At 40.4% G+C, this 27,922-nt stretch overlaps 2 protein-coding genes across 3 annotated transcripts; one reads left to right on the top strand and one right to left on the bottom strand.

The window, feature by feature from the left end:
* Window positions 1-875: 875 nt before the first annotated feature.
* On the top strand, window positions 876-27,000 carry CUNH10orf88 (chromosome unknown C10orf88 homolog). Of its 2 annotated transcripts, XM_089510082.1 has the most exons (7): window positions 876-1,096; window positions 3,439-3,642; window positions 5,415-5,487; window positions 6,545-6,751; window positions 7,830-8,299; window positions 9,362-9,580; window positions 26,797-27,000. In XM_089510082.1, exons 1-7 carry the CDS (start codon window positions 906-908, stop codon window positions 26,936-26,938), a joined length of 1,506 nt encoding a protein of 501 aa, XP_089366208.1. In that variant the 5' UTR covers window positions 876-905; the 3' UTR covers window positions 26,939-27,000. The 2 variants fall into 2 exon arrangements, with proteins under 2 accessions (XP_089366208.1, XP_089366209.1); XM_089510083.1 differs by lacking the exon at window positions 26,797-27,000 and having other exon boundaries at window positions 9,362-9,885.
* On the bottom strand, window positions 11,015-26,018 carry CUZD1 (CUB and zona pellucida like domains 1). Its single transcript, XM_089513229.1, has 8 exons — window positions 25,960-26,018; window positions 24,407-24,621; window positions 21,436-21,589; window positions 16,807-17,021; window positions 14,900-15,072; window positions 13,650-14,035; window positions 11,865-12,133; window positions 11,015-11,187 (listed from the first exon to the last, which is right to left on the bottom strand). Exons 1-8 carry the CDS (start codon window positions 26,016-26,018, stop codon window positions 11,015-11,017), a joined length of 1,644 nt encoding a protein of 547 aa, XP_089369355.1.
* Window positions 27,001-27,922: the final 922 nt, after the last annotated feature.

Genomic DNA, 27,922 nt, shown 5'->3' with positions numbered 1-27,922 from the left:
ACCAGGGTTTGATTCCCGACGTGGCCATGGGCAAGTCACACTCTCTCAGCCTCAGAGGAAGGAAGGCAAAGGCAAATCCTCTCTGAACAAATCTTGCCACGAAAATCTCATGATAGGGTCACCGGCTTAGTGCCACTATAAGTCAGAAATGACTTGAAGACACACAGCAACAACCACAGCAATAATGATAACAGTAGAATAATAATTAAATAATAATGATAATGGGAGGAAGGTGGGATATGACTAATTGAAATATATAAATAATAGTAATAATAATAATAATGTAATGATAATGGGAGAAAGGCAGGGTATAAATCCTTCAAATAAATAATAATAATAATAATAATAATGAGAGAAAGACAGGATATAAATCCCTGAAATACATAAATAAAAACAGTATTAAAATAATGATGATGATTATGATAATGGGATAAAGGTGGGATCTAAATCCTTGAAATGAATAATAATAATAATGATAATGGGAGACAAGATATAAGTCCTTGAAATAAATAAATAAATAATATAACAACAATATAATAATAATAATAATAATAATACTAAATGTAATAACCATAGCAAGCTGCACAGCACACCAAGCACAAGGAGACCTGTGGCTGTGTGTGAAACTCCTGCCTCTGGCGCCATCATTTTGGAAAGCAGGGTCTCATTGGGGCAAAAGCCCCTCCCGCCCCTTTGAACAGGAAAGAGCCCGGATGTCCAGGTAGAGAACAGCAACAGCAGCAGCAGCAGCAGCAGCAGGAAGTCCGGTCTGGGCACAGAGCGGCCCTTCTTCCTCTCTATGGTCATGGAGGCGGAAGTTCATTAGGAAAAGCCCCCGGTGAGCAACGCAGTCCTTGGGCTTTTAGTTCCGCCTCCCCTTCGTTCCCGCTTGGCTCCTGCTGGTCATGGCGGCGGCGAGCGGGAGCAGCCTGAGGCCGGCGGCCCTGAAAGGGGAAGGCGCTCCCGCGGAGGGTGGCCCCCGGATCTCTGCCTCCTGCTCCTGGGAGTGCCGGGGGCCTGGCCTGGAGGGAGCCCTGCGCTTGGTCCCAGAGGGGGAGCCCGGCGCCTGGGAGCTCCTGGGGGCCCCGCTGGAGAGGTGAGAGCCAGGAGGGGCTCCACAAAGCCCCAGAAGTCTTCCCCAATGATTCCCGATGGGCAAGGATTCTCCAATGAATTCTTGCCCCTAGGGAATCAATGGGGGAATAATTGCCCATAGGGAATCATTGGGGAAGACTTGCCCATAGGGAAACATTGCAGAGTAGGCTGGAGAGGTGAGAGGAAGGAGAGGGTCCACGATTCCCCAATATATCCCTATGGATAAGTATTCTCCAATGATTCCCTATGGGCAAATATTCCCCAATGATCCCCTATGGTCAAGTACTCTGCAATGTTTCCCTGTGGGCAAGAATTCCCCAAGCTCCTGCCTCTGAGGAAGAGATGGAAGGAAGCTCTTGTCCCCTGGGAAAGGCAAATAAATCCCCCTTGCCTAGTGGTTCTTCAGTGTTGGACTAGGACTCTGGAGGCAATGGATGAAATCCCCATTCAGCCACTGAAACCCATTGGGTGACCTTGGGCAGTAAGGCACTCTCTCTCAGCCTCAGGGGAAGGAGGCAAGGGCAGACCGCCCTCTGAACGAATATGGCAAAGAAAGACCCCAGGATAGGTAAGGGAGCTACTAAAACAAATGACAGTACTGTACTTGCCCATAGGGAAGCCATACTTGCCCATAGAGAATCATGGGAGAGTAGTTCCCCATAGGGAAACATGGAAGATGTTTTCTTACGTTTTCCTATAAGCAAGTATTTCCCCAGTGTTTCCCTATGGGCAAGTGTTCCCAATGTTTCGCTATGGGCAAATATTCCCCAATGATTCTCTTTGGGGAAGTGTTCCCTATGTTTCCCTATGGGCAGGTATTCCCCAATGATTCCCTATGGGCAAATATTCCCCAATGATTCTCCATGGGCAAATATTCCCTAATGATTCCCTATGGGCAAGTATTCCTCAATGTTTCCCTATGGGCAAGTATTCTCCTATTATTTTCTATGGGCAAGTATTCCCCAAGCTATCCCTATGGACAAGTACAGTATTCTGCAATGATCTCTATGGGCAAGTACTCTCCAGTGTTTCCCTATGCACAAGTATTCTCCAATTATTCTCCATGGGCAAATATTCTCCAAGGATTCCCTATGGACAAGTATCCTACAATGCTTCTCTATGGTTCCCCTATGAGCAAATACTGTCATTGGTTTTAATATGTTCCGATAGGTTCACCTTAGGGACACTATAAGTCGGAAATGACTTAAAGGCACACAACCACAACAGTCATGGTCAGAATAGAGAACATTTTGGATTTTTCTCCCAGACACGCAGGTGAAATGTAGGACATGTCCTGGAAAATAGGATAGGTTCACTGCCCCTAAATTGGGAACCACTTGAGGTCACACAGTGTTTATCCGCAATGGCTTTATGTAATAATATTTATTAATAATATTTATTTCTTACATGCCTCTCAGAAGACACTGGTCTATAAAGCTCTTTTATATTTGGACAGCATATTCAGCTGTTGGATCCCTTCCACATTCCACATTAATCTCTTAATTAAGGTGCATGTTTTAATTAATCTCTTCTGGCAGGTCATTCCACAGTGTAGGTGGCTGAAGAAGAAGTCCTCTGGCTGGCTGATAGGAAGCTAACAACAATCATAAAATTAGTAACACAATTAATAATAATAATAATTTGTTACCTGCCTCTCCCCATGGATCAAGGTGGGGAACAACAACAAATCAACAAAGCACAACATTAAGAGATTAATGTGGAATGTGGAAGAGATCCAACAGCTGAATACGCTGCCCAAATATAAAAGAGCTTTAAAGACCAGTCTCTTCTGAGAGGCATGTAAGAAATAAATATTATTAATAAACATTATTAAATAAAGCCATTGCAGCTAAACATTGTGTGACCTCAAGTTGTTCCCAATTTAGGGGCGGTGAACTTATCTCTGGAGATGCCAGCCACAGATGCTGGCGAAAAGTCAGGAATAAACTCTTATAGGACATGGCCACATAGCCCCGAAAAACCCACAAAAAACTATGGATGCAGGCCATGAAAGCCTTCAACTTCACACTTAAAATACAATTTAATGCATGTTTACAGCAAGGTTTCCTCCCTGATGATTCTGGGAAAATGCTATGCGTTGTGCATCCTTGTTGTGCCACATTTGGACGAAAGGAGTCTGTTGTTGAGTTGAGATACACAGGTTTAGATCTTAATTTAAAGCACAACACTATTCATCAGTTAACATTGACCAATGGATATCTTACCACATTTATAGTTTTCTAGTTGTATATTTTTTGTTGAATGCAATTTCTTGCATATTATATTTCATTGTTTATTTTAATGGAAACTGACATTTAAACTGACTTCTTGCTCATCTTCTAGTGAAAACATTGTTGTTCTTGAAAGACGGTTCAACTCTGGCAACATCACCCCATGTTCGCTGTACCTGCACTGTGACGCCTATGGATCTGAGGAAATTGTTGGTCTTGGCATTGTGAGTGAGGCACGGAACATGGAGGTCTACATAGGGGAAGAATACTGCGCAACTGGAAGGGGAGAAAAAATCTGCACTATAGAATATGATAGGTCAGTAGTTTTGTTCCTTTGTATTATTGAAACAATCTATGCACTAGTTACGTGATGTGTGATCTTTCAAATAAGTATCTGGATATTACTAACCGTGTGAATCTGCATTTATAAATAAAGAGTACTCACATTACTTTTTAAAAACACACAGAGGCTGCTGCAATACTGAAGAAATAATGCAGTTTGACACCACTTTGACTGCCGTGACTATGGGATTCTGGGATTTGTAGTGCTATGGGATTCTGAGATTTGTAGTTTGGTAAGGTACCAGAGATCTCTGAAGAAGACTAAATAGCTTGCAAAACCACAGCTTCCAGAATCTCATAGAACTAAGTCATGACAGTTAAAGTGGTGTCAAACTGCTTTATTTTTGCAGTGTGGCAGCAGCAGAGACCTCAACATTTATGAAAGTATAGGAAGGGGCTGTACAAACAGCCCTGAAGGGGTGGCCTCCAGTTGCCCCTTCTTCAGCTAGACCGGGGCCGTGGCAACCTCATGCTTCGGCCCTGATCCAGCCTTCGAAGGGCGCAAAAAGGAGCCACAAAAAGTGGCTCCTTTTTGCCCCCTTGAAAGGGCGGCATAGCTGGGGCAGCATGGCTATATGGCGCCTCTTCGGCATTGCGTCATTTGGATGCAGCGCTGGAGGCACACCATGATGCCACGCACAATCTGGAGCAGCGCACAGCACCAGGGCACCCTGGGGGGGTGGAGTTGGGCATGCGTTGTCAGTACACTGCGCCCCGATTGTGCCCCCAGGCTGGCCTTTCAGGCCGGTCTGTATAGCCCCAAAGTCTCCTTTTAAAAGCTAATGACAGGTTCATCACAAGTGTAAAAATATGACAATAGTGGTACTAGCGAAGTTGAACATTGACTACAGCATTTTTGTACTCTCAAATCTAGCAAGTAACACTGTGTTGCTGTGCTTTTGTTTTTCTTACAAAACATTGACATTGACTATAGTTTACTTTTTGGTGCTGCAGTAAAATTCAAAGCAATTTTGGATGTTGATTGGGAACATCTCTAGTGTACATGGAATCACAGCCTTTATATCTGGATGGAAAATTTCTCTAAGCCAAGGATGGCAATCATGGGACCCTTCAGATATTATTGGACTGCAAGTCTCAACAGCCCTAGCCATTATCACCAGTGGTCAATCTGGAGGACAGTACAGTTACTGTCCCAGCTCTGAGTTGAAAGCACCATCATGTAAACTGTGTCTTCATACGGTGCTTTTTTCTTCTAATTACATACATGAAAATGAATTAAATCTCAACATTTTAAGCAAAATCTGGGATCCAAACAGTCATTAGCAGTATTTGTGTGCATGCTGAGGTTTTCCCACTTCTCCCAATCTAGTTACTTGTGACTTTTTTGTCTCAGAATTGCTCCTGACTTCCAAGGGATCATTCTAGATGAAAGTTTCATCACGGTGCACTGGAAAAGAAATGGGTGGTACTGCACCCAATACATCATTGTACATACTTTCCATTCACATACTTTTCTCTGACTTGTGGACTAAGTTTTTTAATGTTTTTACTATGTTTACATCAATTGTGGCCCTACACAAGCCACATGGAAGCCACTAGAATTGTTGAGCTGTTCAAGCACTTGTAAATATGTTGCTCTTTATTGAGCATGTATGTAATCAATACCTTAGAAATAGCTGAGCACACTCTGCTAAACTGTGCATGTTTTTTTGTTGTGAAATGCTGTTATATTTTTGTAGCTTTAGTATATAATGTTTTTCACAGCTCATTTATTTTATTTTCTAGCAAAAATGACCACGTTACTTTATACAAAAAATATCTTAAACTGGAGTGCTCAACAGCCTCTTGTAAGATTAAGGTAGGAAGCTACTTTCTGAAATGTTAGTATTGATCTGTTTTTTAAAGGAAGATAATAAAAGAAAAAATGAATGCTATGTCTTGGCCTGTCTTCAGTTCTGAAATATATAAAAAGAAGGAATTTAATAAGAAATACCCTTTTTGCAGTGAGAGTGTTACTCCTATAGATACAATCGCCTCCCCCTCGCCCAGTAATAGGTTGTAATAGGCAGCTTCTTTTTAGGGCATGTGTCAGTGCTCTGTGGTGTGGCTGCTGTGGCACTGACGGGGGGAAAGACAGGTGGCACGGAGCCACCCGTCTGTCGAGCTCCAAAATTCCCAGTGTTTGCTTGAATATGAAACTATGGTTACCGAAGCAGACTTGTTTAACTTAACTGTAAGCCCCATACAGACTGCCAAAATAAAGCTGCTTCGGGTCACTTTGGAGGTATGCTGTTTAAATGATGCATGCATCCTAAGAGTCCAGAAGCTGTGCTAAAGCTGTATTCCAGACCTTAGGACTGGAGTGTGACTTTGGCGCAGCTTCCAGACTCTTATGACGCATGCATCATTTAAACAGCATATCTTCAAAGTGACCCAAAGCAGGTTTATTTTGGCCTGTCTGTATGAGTCCTATAGTTTTATAAGATAAAGTCCTCCTCAACCTGGTGCCCTTGGGTTTTGGGGACTAAACGTTCCATCACCCTTGCATTGCCGAGTTTGGCTGAGGGAAGCTGTAGTCTCAATAACAATTGGAAGGTGTCAGATTGGGAGAGGATGGTTAAAATTTGCCACATTTAGACAGCAATGCAAGTTGTAGCTAATAAGAAAGTCAAACTCCCCAATTTGTCCAGCTACATAGAAAAAAGAAAGGGAATGGGGTACACCATTGGTTGTAGCTTATTCCTGCACACTACACTATAGTTTTATATAACTTCTCAACATGACCCTAGACAGCAGTCCCATAGAAATGTTTCAAAAGATTTTCTACAGCCTATTGTATTATGCCAAAATATTTAATAATTTAGTTGCATTGTTTCATGCATTGACAGTTTTGTACCTTTTCTTTTTTCCACTAGTTACTGTCTATCAATGAAAAACAAAGAGTACTCCTCAGCAAAATCTTAGTACTAGTCAAATCAGTTTCTAAAAAGTCTGTGCAAGACTTTGCTACTCTTGGATCAGGAATAGACATAGGCAAAGTACAAACTATTATGGAATCTATGGGATCCAAATTATCACCTGGGGCTCAACAGCTCCTGGATATGGTTCGCTTTCAACAGCGGGTGAGTTTTTTTTTTAAATGAAATACTCAGTATCAAATGTGCATTTTTATGGGAAATGAAGGAGTTGATGGGGTTCATTAGTACAGTAATTGGAAACTCTTGGTGGTGTGTGTGTGTGTGTATGTGTATATACTGATTGCTTGGCACACTTGTGTCTCATCAGATTGTGGTGCATGCAATAGGATTTTGTTAGCGAGAATCACACTGAGTATCTGACTTCTCTGTACATCAGCCACATTGTTCCAATTTAGTTTTAAGCTGCAGCCTCTAGCTGTATAGACCAGTGATGGCGAACCTTTTAGAGAATGAGTGTCCAAACTACAACCCAAAACCCACTTATTTATTGCAAAGTGCCACGTCCCTCTGGTTTTCTAGTGACAAACTCTAGTGAACTCTGTATTGGGATGATGATGTGTGTGCCCACAGAGAGGATTGTGAGTGCCACCTCTGGCACGCATGCCAAAGGTTCACCACCACTGGTATAGACTGTCTTCTCATATAAACAAGATGTGCTACACTGACACGTTTTAGAGATAACACCTTTAAGTTGTGAAGCAGATGGACAATGAGAAAAATAATAGTGAAAGTACTACACTGTCATCATCTCAAGCTAACAACCTTTTCCTTTGTCCTTACTAAAACTCAGGTCAGGGATTTTTTCTTCAGTGAGTCCATTTACTGTACTACCCTGGAGGTTTCTGAGATAGATGTTTGTCTCACTGTCTCTCTGTTTCATTTATTATATTGACAATAAGACCATATCATAAAAAGAATGAATTGCTGTAAACAATACCAATATACTGCAAACAATATTGAGAGGTAGCAAGAACCAGCAAGTTAATGATGATAGAATTGACTAGAAGGTACTGAGTGAACTAATCATTCAGTGTGTGGTATTCCTGACTGAGGGGTACTGTGACTGCCAGATAAATGCTTATGAATCCCAGGTGACTGGTTCAAGATGAGGAAGCCCAAAGTGATGGTTACTGAGAATACTGATTGTTGAGATTTCATATATTTGCTTATTTGGGCTTCATTTATGACTTTTGAATATGTCTATACATTTTATTCTCATTAGAACGGACTTCCATTTGGAGGCAACTTCCAAAATATTTTGGGAAGAAATGGAGTTGCACTTGGAAACAACCATATTATTGATGGGTTGAAAAAGGCAGTTGATCTTGGAAAAATGGACAATCTCCCCAGTAAGCCTTCTCTTCTAAATGATAACCGAGAAGCTGGAATGCTTACAGAAGACTTAAGCATTGTTAGGAACAAACAGCTTCCTAATATAGAGAATACCTTTGATCCACCAGGACCTCAGGCTTCACAGGCCAGTGTGGTAGTTTCCCAAAATGACTTTAAAGGTTTAGTGTCGTCATTTTTAGAAGAGCAAGGAATTGAAAACCCAAATGTAGCCAATTCCACACTGTTGCTTCCATTTCTTCAAACTGTTTGTGGTCAAGTAAATCGTCTACGAATAGATGAAAGGAACAAACACTGTGAGAACAATTCTATATCTGAAGCTGATGGGATTCAAACTGTTGGGTGAGTATTGGTTTGGTAATGTCATTAGTTGTTGTTGTTTTATCCTGGCAACATTTCCTATGTGGGAGGGTGAGATTATGGCTTGCCAGATAATTGGAATAGAAAATTAAGGAAAAACTTTAGGAATTTTGTTGGACTCTTAGATGTTTTGGAGCTAAGGATACCCAAGCCTTTAGATTGGTGACTTATCTAGTGAACTGGCTCATAGAAGTCATTCCACTAAATTCATGCCTTTCTGATAACAAGAACAAGACTAACTCCTTAAGCATTTACTGTGACATAGTAAAATGTTTCCTTTCTTACCGGTGTTGAATGAAAATGGAGGCATATCATTGTGGAAACTTTTTGGGATTCTGTTTTAACAGTTAAGCACCTGTTTGTATTTGATGAGTATCTGCTACTTTTCCTTATTGAAATTTGCAGCTTACATCTAATTACTTGTGATATTAAATTTATGTGACACTGGTATGAAATCCTGGAGGACAGCATTGTCAGTGACCACGAAGCGAATATCAGATTTGAAGAAAGGAGCATATCAGCTATTTAGATTGCCACCAAAATGGTTATTGTGGAAGAAGAAGATACACATCCCTGCCAATGTCATATTGGTTATTTTCAGTATTAAAGACAGTATAATTTTGCAAACCAGTTGCTGGAAACACCAGCAAGAGCATGCTATCATGCTTGTGAGCCTCCTGGAGGCATTTGATTGACATTGTGGGTAACAGGAAGTTGGCCTGGATTGGTCTTGGTCTGATGCAACAGAGCTCTTATATTATTTGTGTGATATCAAGAGGTCATGGAGTCTCTGCCATTCTTATTTAAAAGCTGAACCATTATGATTTCTAACTTAGCATTCTTAGGTGTACAAAATATTAAGTAATGTTAGGTTTTCCATAACTTGGTTCTTAAACGTCTTGATTGCTCAATGCTATATGTTCTTGATTCCTCAATGCTATATGTTTTTACTGAGGTAGTTTAAAAACTGTGCTAACAAAAATGCACAGCTAGTTGCATTTTTGGTCGGTCTAGCTTATTTCTTCTGTGTTTTGTTTCCTGCAGTATAGAACAGCAATCTGTTTGCTTGTACTTGGAAAAGATAATCTCCAAAAAGATGGAAGTGATGGAGAAGAGATTAATGGACCACATTGACCTGCGTATGCAGAAACTTCAGGAACATGTAGATAATAAAATTGCTGCAATAATGGATGTGATTCAGGTTTCCAGTATTGTTTCACAGGAATACGATCCTTTCAGGGAAGAGAACTCAGATGGGAAGAGGTAGGTGCTCTTTAAAAAATGGAAGGCCTCAGTCTAAGTGTTTTTGTAAGTCAATTATTTATTTTGCAAGCTTTTCAAAGCTTTGCTTCCAAACTTGCAAATGTTTGAAAACAGTGAGATTCATATTTGTTACTGTAACTTTGTCAGTGTTGTACACTAATGTGTTGAGTATGTGTAACTTACAAAAGACACCAATATTTTTTTACAGTTGAATTTTTTAACATCTGCTTATGACTTATTTATTGATAAACATTTAAACAAAGTTACTTTTTTGGATGTTTGTCAAAATTGCACTGAACCATTGGGAACGCTCTAAATAAAGGAATTGCAGCTTTGTTAATATCCACCTGGTTTCTTTCCTTTTTAATACAGTGTAGTGTTAACGAAGTGTGAAGAAACAAATTTAATCTGTTTTTGGTCTTTTATTTCAAAACCACCTTTGGAGAAATGTAGCTGGATTGGGAGGAAATAATTGTGTTTCATTGACAGATACCTCCCAATTTAGCATGGCTTGTTCACTGCACAATATTCCAAGATATTCCTGCAGTTTACAGCAACATTGCTTACTCTGTATCCTCTGCTCACCTCTTTTCCCAACATTCCTACATATTTAAACATATTATTCCAGGATTAGGATGGGAATTTCTGCAGTTATTACCACAGGAACCAATGTAGTTTCTGGCAGAGAAAGCTGATTAGTTCTTAATTTACTGACTGCTTTGAAACAGGTATCTGTTAAGAGTTCTTACACTCATATTAAAAACATAAGATGAAATACCTCAATTTTAGGAAAGTTTACTGTCTTAAAGTTCCCACCATGTCCCTTCAAGCTGTCTTCAACTTATGGAGACCCTAAGATGAACCTGTCTTAGGATTTTCTTGACAATATTTGTTCAGAGGGCTTTGCCATGGCCTTCCGGTGAGACTGAGAGACAGTGACTTGCCCGAGGTCACCCAGTGGATTTCCATAGCTGAGTGGGGATTTGAATCCTGGTCTCCAGAGTCCTAGTTAAACACTCAAGTGATTACACTGGTTCTCATCTCTGAAGAGTTGTAGTGGGGCATTTCTGAGAATTGTGAACTAGCGTTGTGAGAAAAGGGAAGAGGCTGGCAACGTTCCCTCTATAAGTTTCATAAGGCAAACATTGATTCAGTTCTGAATGGAAGTCAACATTTATACAAATCTCAGTGATTCATTTGCATACTAACAGTTGGATTTAGGTCCAAGTCTTTTTGTAGTTCCTTGCCCAGATGCTTTTTCCAAGTAATGTGTAATTTTCCTTAAATTTGCTGACAGCCAGCATGCCTGCAGTAATCTTGTGTACTACAATTTACCTATTTTATTTTAAGCAGCTAATCTTAAGGATACAGTCTTAAAATACATGTTTATATAGACCTGGGGCCTGAACAGAAGCAGCTAATCTGAGAGACATGTTAATAACTCTGAAGTTTCCTATATCTGTATCCTGGTTCTCGACTGATGAGGTGTCTTGCTGCCAAACCAGCCAGGAGGACAGCATTCATAGCCAACACAGCAACTGTAAAGATGTACATGCTCTTGGATTGTGTGTTCTGGTTTTCTTCAGGATAAACTAGAATGGATGAATCTGAATACAGAAGGCAGAAGACAAATGGAAAGTTAAAATGTAGTCCACAAAGGCTGTAGCTGTGCAGTAGGGATGGACAAGTCATGGAGGTCCAGGAACCAATTTCCTACACTTGAGACTGCTGCAAGCCACAGTATTGTCCCAAAAAAACAATATTGTAAAACCCCTTTAAGGAAGTTGGGCAAAATGAGGTATGGGGTAGGGAGTGTGTCTTGTCTTATCATCATCATCATCATCAAAGAAGAACTTCCACTCCCAAATGTTTTGGGCAATGTCAGCTCTTTCTTTCTTTCTTTCTTTCTTTCTTTCTTTCTTTCTTTCTGTCCAAAATACTGTATTCTCCTGGGCTGCATGTCTGGCAAACTTGCACCCCTCCCTGCAGTGCTCCCAAAGCACTTCAGAACACCCACTCCCTTTCAAATACTTTCTTTTGCCTCCATTTTCCCTTGCAAAATGGTGACAGAAAGCAATATGGCCTCACTTCTGAAGAGAAAATGGAAGGAAAACAAGGTATTTTGGCATGCCAGAAGGTAGAAAATGAAAACCCTCTGGGTAAATCTTAACCATCAGATTACAGAAAAAGTTCCTTTCTAAATCACTGTTAGTAAAATTGATTACATCAGCATATATAAGCTCATCTAAAACAAAGTAAGACAGTAATGTTGAAGTATCCTTACCTGAGCGGCCAATAGGACTGCGGTCTTGTTTCAGGCGAAGAGGTCCCGCCATCGCTTCTCCTTTCCACTTGTAGGAAGAAATATCTCTCTTATGCCGAGAGATGCAGCCTTTAGTGCAACGAGAATTAGGATTGTTGCTGTCACAAATTAAAACCTCACAATGCAGGTAAACAGATGGATAACTCCGCAGGAATTTGAAGGAATTGAATCTGAACCTCCCATAATGTTCAAGAAGAGGGTAGGCTGCATAGGTGCTGTCTTTAGTACAGCTGCAATAGAAGTCACACATTGCTTTACCATAATGAAATTCAGAATACCTCTTCAATAATCACAAAGTAATTTTTCTACACTTCCAGGCATTTCCAGCATGAAGTTTTGTATAATGTGCCTGTTCTTACTGCTTTCTGCAAACAACATGGACCACAAATAGCTCCTGAAATTGCAAACAATGGCGGGATACATACCGCCATTTAGTACGTCTTCTATACGTACTAGGGTTAGGAAGGGGCGGTGCTTCCGCACCCCCCTAACCCTAGTACGTATAGAATACGTACAAGATGGCGGCGCCCCTTCCACATGGGCGCCGCCATCTTTACGTACTGGACGCACAGCGTCCAGACGTGTCGTGCCGCTTGTGACGTAGCGAGCGCGCCCCTGGCGCCTCGCTACGTCGCAAGCGCGACTTGAAAAGAAGCTCCATTTTGGAGCTTCTTTTTTGGTCCGCGCGGGAGTCGGGCTGTGTGAAGGCTCCGGCTCCCCCGCGGACCTACTGGCGGCGGCGGCAGACCGCCGCAAAGTGGCGGTATGTACCCCGCCAATATAATTGATACTCTAATCTGCAGAAGCAGAGGCTTTGAAATATGGTCCTGAAAGATTCATAAAGTGCACAGGTTGCATTTTGCTTACCTCTAATCCAGGACATATCTCATTTTACTTTTATTTGCATTTTCTAACAATTGTCTTTTTGTCAGCAAAAACTCTTTGCCAAACTATTTACACACTGGCTTCCAAGATGAAGGTTGTCTCATTCTTGAATAATAAGATATAGTTGGTGTTCATATATTCAGTAACACAAACTTACCAGAACTTATAGGCAACTTGTTTGTTCATCAGTGTCATCAATCTCTTGACTGTAACACTGGCTTTGTAAAAAAAAGTCTGCAATTGTCCCCTTTTCTCTAACTCCATTTTGTATTTTAAGGAAGCAAAGCTTCAGAAGGATATCCTGCTGCCATCTAAGACTTATTTTAAACTGTAAGTTTTGCATTTTTTTTTAAAAAAAGAAGTTTACACTTGTATTCATCAAGCCATTTATCTCTTCCACCCCTCTTTAAAATGATTCCTAGGACAATGTTTATTATTGAGGATCGCCCTACTTTTGTCTCTATGGTCTAGGACAGGGACAGACAACTGTGGAAAGTTAGGGGTCTAGATTAGCTCCTAGGATGGCCATGGCCACACCTGCTTCCCCCCCCCCCCCTTCGCCATTTTTGACCACTGGGAAGACATGCTGGAAGTGCCCTCCAGTCCTCTACTGTGCATTTGGAAGCATTCTGAAGCAAAAGCAAAAGAAAGAAAATTATTTTTTTGGAAAAAATATTTTTGACCCCTTGTGAGGACACTTGGCTCACCCCTGGTCTATGTATTACCATCTCAGGTATTACTTTGTCCATCTTTGATTTCTCCCTGTGTGAGTAGGGACTGTATCAATCTACTGTATTATAGACTTCTTAAAATGTATATATTAATGCTGAAAGATTAACATCGAGCAATTATGTTACTCACCCACTTCTGACTAAATCATATTTTGGTGATTCATAGTCAGGACTTGGTGATGCTGTGCAAGTATCCACAAATACAATCAGATTGGGATCAGAGGAATGTAGGCTGACTTGCACGTAAAGAGTTTGATTCAAATCTACATAGTATGGAGAGTCAAGTACTGGTGTGGTAAAAAAATCAGATTCGTAGAAGGACATGTTGAGGTCATATCTGCCAAAGGCACTTGTGTTAACATCATGTTCACTTTCTGTTACATACAAAATTTCTACTGTGGAGTTATTTTCCATTATACACTTCACAGTAATTTCAACATGTTTTTGACGGGTGATCACAACACCAGTCGGGGAGGCAGTGATAGTGTTGCTGTAAGAGATGCTGTGGTCTTCATTCTGCACAAGATAGGAAATAAAATACAAAATTACATTTCAAAACATCACCATTACTAATTAATTAATCAGTAAACCAAAAAGCAGCCATCGCAATATGCTAGTTTTATATAGGCTTATGTTTTGTTAATGTTTAAAAAATGAATAGCTATATCTTCCAACTCAGCCTCTTTAATGTTTAGTAATGACTCCATCTAAATATAGAAACGGAATTTTGAAGGTAAGCAACTCAATGCTGTAACAACAACAAAAAGCATACTAACTTGTACCTTTAATAAAACAGATTGTTGCCAGCAACAAAAGCACTGTCACCCTGTTGACTCTCTAATATTCCTGAGCCTATGGCTTTAAGTCTTAAGTCCCACTGGATCTTTCTGTAAATGTTCTTAGTCATATATGTCAAGATTCAACATCATTTCTAAACTAAGGAACAAAGTAGATTTCAGCTCTGTCTTCTGTGACATTCATATTTCCAAAGTATCTTCATAGTGTTTGTCATGTTATAGTTATTACCTACACTGGTATCTGTTTTCTGATGGTACTGATCTTCCCCAGAGAGTCACAGTGTGGGGTGAAATGGGATGAACAGAAGTTGAAAACAAGCCTGGCTCATTCAATCCTGTGTGTCACTGGAAAAATTAATTGAGTAGAGAAGTCTTTGATGGATCAGACAAGATATCAAGAAATGTGGTTTCAAGGTTTCAGCTGTGCAAAATAATCTGAGATCTAGGGAAAGTAGGCGAAACTGCAAGCATACTGACAAAGTAAGAAACAAGCTGTGGGGCAAATTGTGGCTTTGAATTTCAAGTGTTGAGAGAAAAGTTCACAGTCATTTGGTTCAGGTCAGTTTTGATTGTTTATTTTTACCATTTTTAGTGTTCCGCAGTGGTTAAGTGAAAAAGAAAATGTCACTGGATTTAATGCAATAGGTCTGCAAGCTGGATCATTCAGAGCCAAATCATCTGCACTGTAGCCAAGTGAATCCAAATACGTTTTGCTGAGAATCACTGTCATTGTGTTTGAAGAACAAGTGAGGGATGCTGACAAGGAAAAAGAGGGAAAAGCAATAAATAACTATGTACAGTATAGGCGATAATACTGCCTCTCTGCATTAATGCTCTATTTATTCCAGTGTTGCCTTCCTTTTCAGAGGTACCAAAGTACACTGGTGCCTCGGGTTACGAAATTAATTCGTTCCGCCATTCCTTTCGTAACCCGAAAATTTCGTAACCCGAAAAATAATCCGTTAGCACTGGAAAGCCTATAGCTGCACTTTGCAGCATTTGAATTTCGCGCCGAAATGAATTTCGTAACCCGAAAAATATTTCGTAACCCGAAACAGTTTTTGCCAATCCAACTTTTTCGTATCCCGGAAATTTCGTAACCCGATCATTTCGTATCCCGAGGCACCAGTGTACATTATTAGGACTTCAGTTCAGCTTCATAGTCTGTTCATTGACAAAAGATAGATATTTTTAATTATCATCGGTTACATAAGAAGGATGAAAAAGTCTCTCTCTCTCTCTCTCTCTCTCTCTCTCTCTCACACACACACACACACACACAGAGACAGTGAGACAGGAATGTGAAATTACTTGAATTAATACAATTTGTGCCAAACCACACTGCAGAAATAATCCATTTTGAGCCTTGGCTCAGTGTTAGGAAATCCTGGGAATTGTAGTTTGTTGTGGCACCAGAGCTCTCTGACAGAGCAGGCTAAATGTCTCACAAAACTACAGTTCCTAGAATTCTTTAGCATTGAGCCATGGCAGTTAAAGTGGTCTCAAACTGGGTTATTTCTGCAGTGTCTTTTGTGTTTAGTTTGCAGTACTGCTAAGGCAGTCAAAAGGATATGGTAAATCTGGAAAAGGTGAAGCAAGGGACAACCAAAATGATCCAGAAACCGAAGCATCTCCTCAGAAAAGAGATCAGTAATAATAATAATAATAATAATAATTTGTTTTATTTATATACCGCTATTCCAAAGATCATAGCGGTGAACAGCAAGTAAGCTAATTACCAAGTAAGCTAATTTGCTGTCTGGGTACTCATTTTAGCGACCTCGGAAGGATGCAAGCCTGAGTCGAGCTTGGGCCCAAGTAAATGGGGCTAGAATTTTATGCAGTTATACATGAAGTGGAGAAAATAATTGTTTATTTTGTGCAACATACTGGAGCTTTTGCCCTCTTAAATATGCATGCTTATGGGCTTCCCAGAGGTTATCAGGGATTGTCTAGAGACTTGTAGTGGATAAACAGGATACTTGACCTTTCCCCCGCTTTTTTCACAGTTACATACCAATGCTTATTTTTATGTTTAATACACTGAAATTAAAGTTTGTATAATATGCATTTAAGTCATGCTCCTTTTTTTGTATTGGCATTAACCTTGTATGATGCATTACAGTAGCCAATCCTGGGTGGCACCACAGCACATCTAAGTGTAGTCTGGCCACATTTGTGTAATTCATTGCAACAGGAGGAAATTTACTCCTGAAGTGTGTATGTACACAAAGTTTTCAGGTATGTACACATAGCTTTGTAGAACTGTAGTTCTACAAAGCAATTATAGAACATGGGAACACAAAAGGAGAAATAGATGATTGGATGCTATGTTTCAGAGATGAGGAGATTCGATTGATTATATTTGAATGTCCCTTTTTGTACACATTTTATTGCTGGAAAGAAATCATCTGTGTAACTAAATTTCAGTTCCTCTGCTTACAGATGAAAAAAAATTGTCAAATGTCATCTGAGAAAAAATGGACTTACTGTTGGGTTCTGGTATTGATATACTTGTATAATGAGCAGAAAAGCCCCTGTATGAATTGGCATAGTCCGTTGACAGCACGACAGTCATGACATTGGAAGAAGACTGAAATGTTGGAGCCACACGACCACACACTTGCTGGATTAAACCTGAGTCTGTTGTTGCACCGTCATAGATGGCAAGAAAATCAAACCTGCATTCAGCATCTATTTCTAAACTATAAACACAGAGAAAAAAGAATAGTTGCATCTGACCATTTTAAAAAACTATACTCGTCTTCGTGACAATACCTCCCACCTTGCCTCCAGTTAGAAAATGTCTGTAAGCATGTCCTTATTGTAGACTGTGGCGGGATACAAACCGCCATATAGTACGTCTTCTATACGTACTAGGGTTAGGAAGGGGCGGTGCTTCCGCACCCCCCTAACCCTAATACGTATAGAATATATACAACATGGCGGCGCCCCTTCCACATGGGGGCCGCCATGTTTACGTACTGGACACATAGTGTCCAGACGTGTCGCGGCGCCTATGACGTCGCGAATGCGCCAGCGGTGCCTCGCGACATCATAAAGGCGCTGTAAAAAGAAGCTCCGAAATGGAGCTTCTTTTTTGCTCCGCGCGGGAGCTGCGAGGTTTGGCTGCTGCAGCTCCCGCATGGAGCAAATGGCGCCGGCGGGAGACCGCCGCAAAGCGGCAGTCTGTATCCCGCCACAAGCTTCAATATTACTTCAGTCCACACTAACAGAATCAACACCAGTGCTAGCCAACAGATTGGAAACTATCAGTATACATCCATCCACAAAAAAGGAGATACAAAAGACTGCAGCAACTATAGGACCATAGCTTTAATTTTTCATGCAAGCAAAATCATACTCAAAATTCTGCAACATTGACTCCAACCATACATGGAGAGAGAAATCCCAGAGGGGCAAGCAGGATCCAGGAAAGGAAGAGGCACTAGGGACCACATTGCAAACATAAGGTGACTAATGGAGCGCACCAAGGAATTCCAAAAGAAAATCAGCATGTGCTTTATAGACTATCAGCAAGGCCTTTGACTGCATAGATCACGAAAGACTGGAACTCCCTTAAAGACATGGGAGTGCCAACACATCTGATAGTCCTAATGAGGAATCTTTACTCAGGATAGGAGGCCACTGTCATGACAGAACATGGAGAAGCAGAATGGTCCCCAATTGGCAAAGGAGTCAGACAAGGCTCCATCCTCTCATCCTATCTGTTCAATTTGTATGCAGAATATATTATGCGAAAAGGAGGACTGGACACAGAAAAAAGAGGAGTGAAAATAGGAGGAAGGAATATCAACAATCTAAAATATGCAGACGACACCATACTACTAGCTGAAAACATCACAGACTTGGAACAACTACTAAGGAAGATCAAGGAAGAAATTGCAAAGACGGGCTTATTGTTGAACATAAAACAAAAGTAATGACCACAGAAAATTTACACAGATTCAATCTAGACCATGAGGAAATAGAAATAGTAAATGAATTTTCATACCTGCAATCAAATATTGATCAGAGTGGGGACTGCAGTCAAGAACTCACAAGAAGTCTAAGAATGGGGAAGGTAGCTATGAAAGAACTCGAAAATATCCTAAAATATAAAGCCATACAACTGAGCACAGAAGTTAGACTCATACAAGCCATTGTATTCCCTATTACCATGTATGGATGTGAGAGCTGAAAGGTTAAGAAAGCTGATAGGAAGAGTTTGTTGAGTCCACATTTATTTGAGATGTGGTGCTGGAGAAGAGTGCTGAGGTTACCATGGACAGCCAAGAAGTCAAACAAATGGGTCCTAGAGCATATCAAACCAGAAATCTCTCTGGAAGCCATGATGACTAGACTGAGGCTGTTGTACTTTGGCCACATCATGAGTTAAAACTGGAAAAACCAATAATGCTAGGGAAAGTGGAGAAAAGCAGAAAGCAAGGAAGGCCAAATGCTAGATGGATGGACTCTATTAAGGAGGTCACAGGTATGAATTTGCAGGACCTGAGCAAAGCAGTGGAGCATAGGGAGTCTTGGAGAAGTTTCATCTACAGGGTCGCCATGGGTTGAGATGGACTCGAGGGTGGATAACAACAACAACAAATTGTAGACAGAATAATATGTGTAGTTCTTCTCACTTGAGAATTGGAAAAGTTGCTTCTTTGGACAATTCCCAGAATCCCTTAACCAGAAGGACCAGAGGATATGTTGACTGAGAGTCTGTGAGCTGTAGTCCATATACTACTAGAAAGGATGATGATGATTTATATCCTGCTTTTTCCCCAGTTTGGGACCCAAAGCAACTCACAGTGATTTTAAAAAAAAGTTTTAAAAAAATCATCAGCAGCAGCAGCAACAACAACAAAAACAACATCCCCATCCTCCTCTTTCTGCTTTGTTCTCTATGCTCTTCCAAAACCATGTTTTATATTCCTAGAAGCCCTGTGATACAGTACAGGCTGAGAAATGATACAGCCCTTCCTCCCAGGGGAGCTATTGTATTTTTTATAACCAGATAGAGCAATTTAACAGTTTGCAAACTGAGACCCAATAATAATAATAATAATAATAATAATAATAATAATAATAATAGGATTTATTTATATGCTGCCCAATCACTGGGAATCCGGGCAGCTTACAACAGAAGGAATAATAGACGGTTTCTTAGGTTCATAGAAAAGCTCTGTTTTAGTCTAGCTTAATTTTTTTTTAAGTCACAATATAATACAAACAAAAATAACTTCAGCACCAGACAGGGTGGTCTGTGATATGGCATGGAGACAGGAGGAGCTGGAGTGTGTCCAAAAGAGGGCAACCCAGGTGGTGAAATCTCTGGAAACCATGCCTTATGAGGAAAGACTTAGGTAGCTGGGTAGGTTTAGCTTAGGGGAGAGAAAGCTTGTTTTCTGCTGCTCCAGAGGCAAGGAAATTAATAATAATAATAATAATAATAATAATAATAATAACAACAGCAACAATAACAATATATTTATATCCCACTTCTCCCTATGGATCGACATGGAGCACTGGATAAAAACTACAAGAAAAAAGATTCCACCTCAACATTAGGAAAGACTTCCTGACAGTAAGAGTTGTTCAACAGTGGAACAAGCTCCCTCAGAGTGTGGTGGAGTCTCCTCTTTTGGAAGTTTTTAAACAGAGGCTGGATGGCCATCTGTTGGGAAGGGCAATCTAGTCCAATAGCAGGAGGTTAGACTGGATGGCCCTTGGGGTCTTTTCCAACTCTAGGATTCTATGATCCTATGTGATAAGTTTAAACCAGCTTACTTGTCAAACTTCTTCATCCAAGATATAACTAGAGTGTTGGTAGAAGCTGTTTAAGGTCTCTGGATAATATTCTTCCCAAATATTTAAAGTGGAAGAATGAAAGGAGACGAAAGTCCCATGTGCTGTGTGGTGGTCAAAAAGGTTTATTTTTTAAAGAGCCTAATACTTTTCGGCCTATCACCAATTGGCCTTCTTCCAGGGCTATTCAATCCTCAGAAATTTCTGGAGTATTAATCTACACTTTTTGTACATTTGATTATCAGAAAAAGGGGTATTTTGATGGCAGGAATAGAATCTGGGATTAGATTTTAAAAAGGCAGCACATCATCAGAAAACAAATTAATGAGGTGATGGTGATTTTGTTAGTACGACTGGAGAGAGGGAACAGCCCTGTCTAGTGCCACACAACAGTGGGAAGGATTGAGAAATAATTTTAAATTAAGATAGAGTTGAGTAATCAGCTTAATTCTTGATTTTTAAAAAAGAGGCAACCTCTGCCATGTCATTTTATAAATGGCTTGTAGAAGTTTGCTCATCTACAAAGTAGATCACCATTTTTGAAGGGGAAAGAAATCTAAAGCTCTCGTGAGCTCATGAAACTAGTTTCATGGATCTTTGGATAGTAGCCATCATATCTAAAAAGAATCAGGCAGCTTGATCTACCACAGGTGGTGTAAACATATATGCCAACTTAGGCAAATGTTATTTTCCCACCAGTGTTATGCTTCAGGAATCAAAGGTCACATTTAAGTCTCATTTTATATGCCCTTGTCTTGGGGGCCAAATGTAATGTGATGGTAATTGTAATTTTGCATTTAATGGGCACAGTTCTGGAAATGGCATCTGCTGGGGAGTAGCTGGCGATTATTGGGATCATGGCAAGTATTAAGGAGATGGAATTAAACTCTCGCCTTGGGGAAAGTTCCTCCCTGAAGCTCCTTTTTTTCATCTAGCCATTAGCCCCAGCGAGAAGAGGATACATTTGCTGCCATCACCGTTAAAAAAAAAAAAATAAGAAAGGAGGAAGTCACAACGAACAACTGAGATAGTGATAGAAATCACCTTGCTTGGAGTCTTTCTCAAATATGTGGCCCTTTTGCACTACACAGTTATAGCACTATGATTCCACTAACTGTTATGGCTATGTCCTATGGAGTCAGAGTTTGGTGAGACATTAAAGCTCTCTTGCAGAGAATTGTAAATATCCCTCCCTAAATTGCAAATACTAAGTTTCCATAGGGTGCAACCATGGCCGTCTAGTATCTAAAATACTACTTTGTGTCTATCCATGTTTAGTAAAACATAAACTTACAACATACTCACAAAACTTCACTGAAGGTTAAATTTATCCTGGAATTTGGTTCTGTTTCTATATGCCAGATGCAGTAAGCAAACTCAGGATGTGGCTTCGGGTAGTTGGGGCTGGTGAATGATCCATCCAAACCAGTAAGGTAACCTCCACAGTCTTTAATGGCAGCTTTAAAAAGAAGGCATTTTTTTTTAAAAAAAGGCTATATTAATGAGCAAATATAGTTATCAACAAGTGTCTAAGAATCTCCATTTCCACCAGCATTGGAGATGTAGGAGCTTGAGCCTTCTTGAAGGCAACATCAATGGTTTTGAGATTTCGAATCCCAAGAATGCAAGCTTCCATAGCTGAGGTAAAGCAGGGGAGCCAGGACTCTGATATACTTTCACTTCATTTTAGAACTACCTGTGCCACATGCCACAAATGAGTGATGGTGATATGAGTGACAACAGCAGCAAAGCACAAATACAAAAGAAACAGTACTCTCAAGTACTGCTGGTGAATACATTCAGGATGAAGCCCCCATGCTTATCTATTGAAAAGTCTGGGCTTTACCATGCAAAGTGGACTAAGAACATTATTCAATGCAACCTCTGTCACATGAGGATCTTGCTGTATCATAGTGGTGCCTTGGCATTTCCCAAAGCATTTTGTTGGTGCATTGGAATTGGCAGATGCCATGGAGGATCCGTTCTGGCATGGGAAGTAGCAGTGCCCTTGAGTCTTCTCAGCATGGGAATTATAGCTCTCATCTGCTCTAATAAAGGTGAGGGATCATGAGGAGTGAAAACCCAGCAATATCTAGAGGTTGACACATTTCCCTATCCTAGATACTCTTATTTTATTAAGGCAAAATGGATAACAACAGTGATAGAGCCATGGTGCCTATGTCACCAAAACAATTCAGAAATATCCTCTGAGCTATCTGACCTCATCCTGTTCTGAGTATATGCAAGTGTATCTAGTTGGCAATAAACATCAATAGGAAAGTGTCTTAAAAAATGTGCTTTGGGCAGACTTCCTACACTGGATGCTCAAGATTACATAGCCAGAAGAATCAGTAGATTAAAGACCTAGAAGAAGCATACTTTAGACAAACTCTGGCACGTTACAGACTGCCTATTTGGGGCGGCCTGTAACCGGCCCCTTCCCCGCCGGATCGGGGCCTCAGCTGCCACAACGGCAGCCTCCGAGGCCCCGATCCACCGCTTTCCAGGCCGCAGGGAAGCGGCAAAAGGCTGCTTCCCTGCGGCCTGGAAAGGGGTGTCCTTGGGGCTTCAAGCCCCAAGGACACCCGGTGGCGGCGGGGAGGAGGAGAAAGGGGCCATTCGGCCCCTTTCCCGCTTGCGTCCCTGGCGCAGCCATTTAAAGGCTGCGCCAGTGACGCAAACCATAGAAGGAGCTCCGTTTTGGAGCCCCTTCTCGCGCCACGGAAAGGGTGCTCTATGCGCCCTCACGCGGCGCGACGACATCACATCCGTGCCGCCCCATTTAGAGGTGGTGCGTTCATGACGTCGTAATGGCGGCCCCTGTGTGTATAGGGCGCCGCCATTTTGTACGTCCTGGGGACATACTAGGGGTAGGTGCGTGCGTAAGGCACGCACTTTGCCTAACCCTAGTACGTCCCCAGGACGTACTTTACGCCCGTGCGGAACGGGCCTCTATCCCAAGTTTGCAAGGCATAGTGGTTTGAATGTTGGACTACAACTTTGGAAACCAGTTTCGATTTCCAGCTTGGCATGAAACCCACTGGGTGGGCAAGTCACATGATCTCAGTCTCAGGGGAATGCTATGGCAAACCTCCTCTGAACAAATCATGATAGGTTTGCCTTAGGATCACCATAAGTCAGAAATGATTTGAAGACACACAACAACAACAACAGAATTGCTAAGGCAGAGCGTGGAGAAAGTATCATGAATGGAGTGGTTTTCTCTGTGCATTGAAGAAACTGACATACAACAACCTGTTCTTTAGATTATATGCACAGAATGTATTCTATTTTTAATTTTTTGGACCCCCCCCCCTCCAAAAAAAAAGTTTTGGTTAGGAGCAAGCTTCAAAGATCCAAGCTTTGATGATTCTTATCTGTGATCCAGACACTTGACATTTAGTGTCTCAGGGTGTACAGACCATCACTTTGTGCTGGCCTGGACCTGAACTAGGGTTCAGCGAGGGCTGAGCATTTACACACTCAAAGCCCTTGTGCTGGAACCTGGGCACCAGCTTGGTGTGCGCCCGACCAGGCAGTGCATGCTATGATGATGCTCAGCACCCAAACAGCGCTGCACACAAGGGGCATCATAAGGCTATGCCACTGTGCTTATGGCAACCTGTAGCAGTACAGATAGGAGCTGCATTTCATGGCTCTTTTTTGTACCAGGTTGGAGGGATGACATGCGGTTGCCGTGACCCCAACCCAGCACTTTGAAAGGGGGCATAGAGCCACCCCTTACGGGCTGTTTGTACAGCCCCTCAGTTATTTTTATTAAATGTACCTTGACATTTTTATTGGCATGTTGTCAGACACCCACCCGCCTCTAACTTCTTTATTTTTGGGTATCTACATGAGATGACATCTGAGACATACATATTCCAGAAGGGAGGTTATATGTTGGTTGGTTACAGAACACACAGAAAAATCTTAACTTGTAGTATCTTAAAGTAACATGTAAGCCAGGACCATACTAGTAAGACAAGAGATGAACAAATATCTTGCTAAATTATGACTAGTGATGTCAGCCTCCATAATGGAACTAGGAGATCTTTGTCCTCAACTATTTAAAAAGGGCTTCACAAAAATCTGAGGACAGTTTAACAGCTGTATATATTTCTTCTAATTCACAATGTTGCCAAAAGTTATTTTTAAATAGGTTTATAAAAACACAGATATATTCTGGTTAGTTTTTATGTAAGTTTTTTTGTTTTGTTTCAGAACTATGACTCACAAATTGTTCCCAGAGGAAGTTGATCTCATGATGACTTACATGACTCTGGTGAAATGAAGTAATAAAATGCAAATATGTTTCTTTCAAAATCTGTGGAGTCAGTTGATAGGCGAAATGTTAGGGTTCTAGAGGTTGAATGAAATACGGGAACAGATTCATGCCTATTGCATACTCGTCCCAGGAGAGGTGCAGTTGTTGAAGGACCATCATATACTTCAATATTTTCTCTTTCACATGAGGATGAAGGATCAAATCTAGAAAGAAAAGGATCCTGTTAATCAAATCAAGCCTGAACACTCCCTAAAAGCCACTAAACTGAGACTGTTGTACTTTGCCATATCATGGGAATGACTCATTAGGAAAGACAATAATGCTTGGTAAGGTAGAAGGCAGTAGGAAAAGATGAAGACTACATTCCAGATGAACAGACTCAGGGATGCCACAGCCATGAGTCTGCAAGACCTCAGCAAGGCTGCTGTCAATAGGGCGACTTGGAGGTCTCTCATTTATAGGCACCATAAATTGAAGCTGAGTTGACCTCAGTTAACAACAACAAGAACAAAAAAGTTGCATTGAGTTCCCTTATTGGAGAAAAGGTGGGATAAAAATGAATAAAGTAACAACAGCTTATTTCTTAATTTTATCACGAGAAGATTATAGGTCTGATGTATCATTAATTATGGTAAAGTCTGCAGAATTAATGTATAGTACACATGTTACACTTAATGTTATGTGTTATTGACTATAAAGACTGAAGAGGTACCAAAACAGTCTCAGTAATATATAACAGTGAGGGGAAACCACTGTTTGCCTTTTAATAAACTCTAATAATATTTAAGTTGCCTATTTTTTTTTCTTACTTGTTCTTTCATCTTGCTGTCTTGTGCTTCCAGGTACATCAAGGACCCTATCTCATGGGGTTAAAAGCTCAGTTAACCTTTCCTGAATTCAGTCCTAATTCAGGATGCAGCTGGGTGTTATTGCAAAGAAATTGTCGCCAAATCGCCGCCCGGCTTTCAACTTCTAAAAATGGCCACTGAAGCACCTTACAGGACTCGGGCTGCATCTGGGATGGATCCAGGCAGTGATTTGGTGGTGATTTCTTTGCGATAACAGCCAGCTGGCTCCCAAATTAGGACTTAATTTGGGAAAGGTATGCCAGGATTTTAACCCCATTTGATAGGGTCCTAGGATCATCAAGTCAATCTTTTCCAAGCTTCTCCATCCAAATTTCTAGCCATGTCAACATACAGAATCTTCCCAATGTATTTTTGGTCTTATCTGCACATATAGAAATAATGCAGTTTGACAACACTTTTAACTGCCATGGCTCAATTCTATGGAATTCTGGGATTTGTTGTTTGTTGTGGAACCAGAGCTCTCGGAGATAAAAGGTTAAATATCACACCAAACTACACATCTCAGAATTTCACAGCATTGAACCATGAGAATTAAAGTGATGTCTTATGGCATTATTTCTGTAGTGCAGATTAGATCTATGATTGTCCTTCAAGGCTTCCTTGAGAATCATTCCAAAATATCTAGTTCATCATCTTGTTCTATTGCCCACAAACCTTGCAAAATATACTCACTTGAAGTACGAGAAGATAAGTCGGACGGTTTCATTTGCTTTACTGTCAGTTGCATTCATTTCTCTTTCTATTTGCCAGATACAATTCTCATTTGCATTGGCTGAAATTGGCAGTGCTCCAAAACTGTTTACTTGTCTGCTGCCACATTTAGTATCTCCTGTTTTATTAGAAAGTTAATAGTAATTGGTTAATCCAGTGAGTTTATATAGAATTTTTTTTTACCTAAAACTTTAGAGCAAGTCATTATAAATGACTTGAGTAGATCTGACAGAACATCCAATACAACAGTTTAATTATTTGATTATATATCTTTGCTTGCATCCTTTTGGTTTCCATTTCTAAATCTTCATGGACTGGAGTTGTCAAATATAATATAAGGCGATTTCCATGTTCCTGGATCTCACTTTTTAATTTTCCAAAATGTCAATTAACTTTGGATCCCCCCTTGAGATTTTCATGAAACGAAGAAATGTACATAATCAAATTAAAATTATTGAGCACCAGCAAAAATCATATTTTAGCATGAATAACAACTACATTTCAGTTTCCTATCTGTTCTTTTTACAATATTTTAAGACAGAACCCAGGTGAATTTAGTTGCTTTGGGATTCAATTGTTTTTAGTAGTAACATTAATCTCACTCTTAAACCAACAAAACCTTTGTGTTCTATTGATTTAATTGGAGCTGTTAAATTGCAGCTTTATTAGCTTATGTTTTTAGCATTATAATATAAAATACAATTATTTTAAAAATAGTTACATATTAATAGTTCATGGCTTGAAATGGTTTAAAAACCATGTCTTTCATACCTTTGATTTTTATCACCTTATTTTCAGCAAAAGTCCAAGCAAAGAAAAGTGCCAAGAAAACATATTTTCTGATGGCTTCCATTTTGGTGAAGGCACATCATCGCATTTTCTGATCCTTTTATATTTCTACTTATTGTGTAACACTCCCACTCCACGTGGCTGCTGGTAAATTTTTTATGTCATTTGAGTTCAAGAGAGATATATGTGGGAAAATCACAGATGCTGTACTGTGTGCTGTAGACACTTAGCTAGAATATTTAGTATTCCTAATCATGATAGCAGTTTTTATAAGTGCTTGTCCTGACCAACTGAAATGTACAAACCATCTCAATCCTCATTAAACTCTGATGTGGAAAGAGTTTGAGATAGTAGTCTTGCTTGTTATATTGTTGAGGTTGTTGTTTTACTACAACTAGTCTGTGTATTTTGAATTTTAAGCTGTATTGCTTGATGATGATGATGATGATGATGATGATGATGATGAAACTCAAACTCAGTGAAATGCACAGAAATAATGTGATTGCGGGGAATTCCATAGATGTAGTAGTACTGATGTGTGATTAACTTCCATTCCACATTTCATCCTTGTTAAGAAGGAAATACTCATCACAGTCACCACATATTATGTGGCATATTCAGTCCGTAAGTGTTGTTTGCTGTTGTTGTTGTGCCTTCAAGTGGTTTCCGACTTATGGCAATCCTAAGCCGACCTATCAAATTTTTGTTTTGCAAGATTTGTTCAAGGGGTTTGTCCTTTGCCTTCCCCTAAGGCTGAAAGAGTGTGACTTGCTCAAGGTCACTAAGCTGGTTTCCAAGGCTGAGTGGGCATTTGAACCTTGGTCCCTAGAATTGTAGTCCAATGCTCAAACCATTATCCCACATGGTTTGAAACAATGAGAACCTGCCCACTGACTTGCAAAGGATATGAAGAATGCCTTCTTTGCTGCAAAAATCCATACGTGGAGGCATAAGAGCTGCAAACTTCTCACCTAGTGATGGCAGGATCTCAATGAACCATTCACATCCCTTAAGACCATTGGATATGCACACTGTATGGCATTCTTTATACACACTGACTGCTGTTAGTAACAAGAGGCTTACGTTATTACAGTAGAACTCCGTCTGGGCAAAGTTACTTTGAACAGGGTAAGTA

The sequence above is a fragment of the Sceloporus occidentalis genome, unplaced genomic scaffold, assembly GCF_023333645.1.
Source record: "Sceloporus occidentalis isolate IW3139 unplaced genomic scaffold, rSceOcc1.0.p SCAF_2, whole genome shotgun sequence".
In the NCBI taxonomy this organism is placed as follows: domain Eukaryota; kingdom Metazoa; phylum Chordata; class Lepidosauria; order Squamata; family Phrynosomatidae; genus Sceloporus; species Sceloporus occidentalis.
Note: the sequence above shows the minus strand (reverse complement) of the source record. Positions and strands in the feature narration are given on the sequence as shown.

Excerpts from the sequence above, each read along its gene's own strand:
- CUNH10orf88 (XM_089510082.1), top strand. The coding sequence starts at position 906 with ATGGCGGCGGCGAGCGGGAGCAGCCTGAGGCCGGCGGCCCTGAAAGGG. Across the intron at positions 3,643-5,414 it reads TGCACTATAGAATATGATAG|CAAAAATGACCACGTTACTT; the intron begins GTCAGTAGTTTT and ends TTTATTTTCTAG. Across the intron at positions 5,488-6,544 it reads CAGCCTCTTGTAAGATTAAG|TTACTGTCTATCAATGAAAA; the intron begins GTAGGAAGCTAC and ends TTTTTCCACTAG.
- CUZD1 (XM_089513229.1), bottom strand. The coding sequence starts at position 26,018 with ATGAATGCAACTGACAGTAAAGCAAATGAAACCGTCCGACTTATCTTC. Across the intron at positions 24,622-25,959 it reads CTTATCTTCTCGTACTTCAA|ATTTGATCCTTCATCCTCAT; the intron begins GTGAGTATATTT and ends TTTTCTTTCTAG. Across the intron at positions 21,590-24,406 it reads CTTCATTTCACCAGAGTCAT|CTGCCATTAAAGACTGTGGA; the intron begins GTAAGTCATCAT and ends TTCTTTTTAAAG.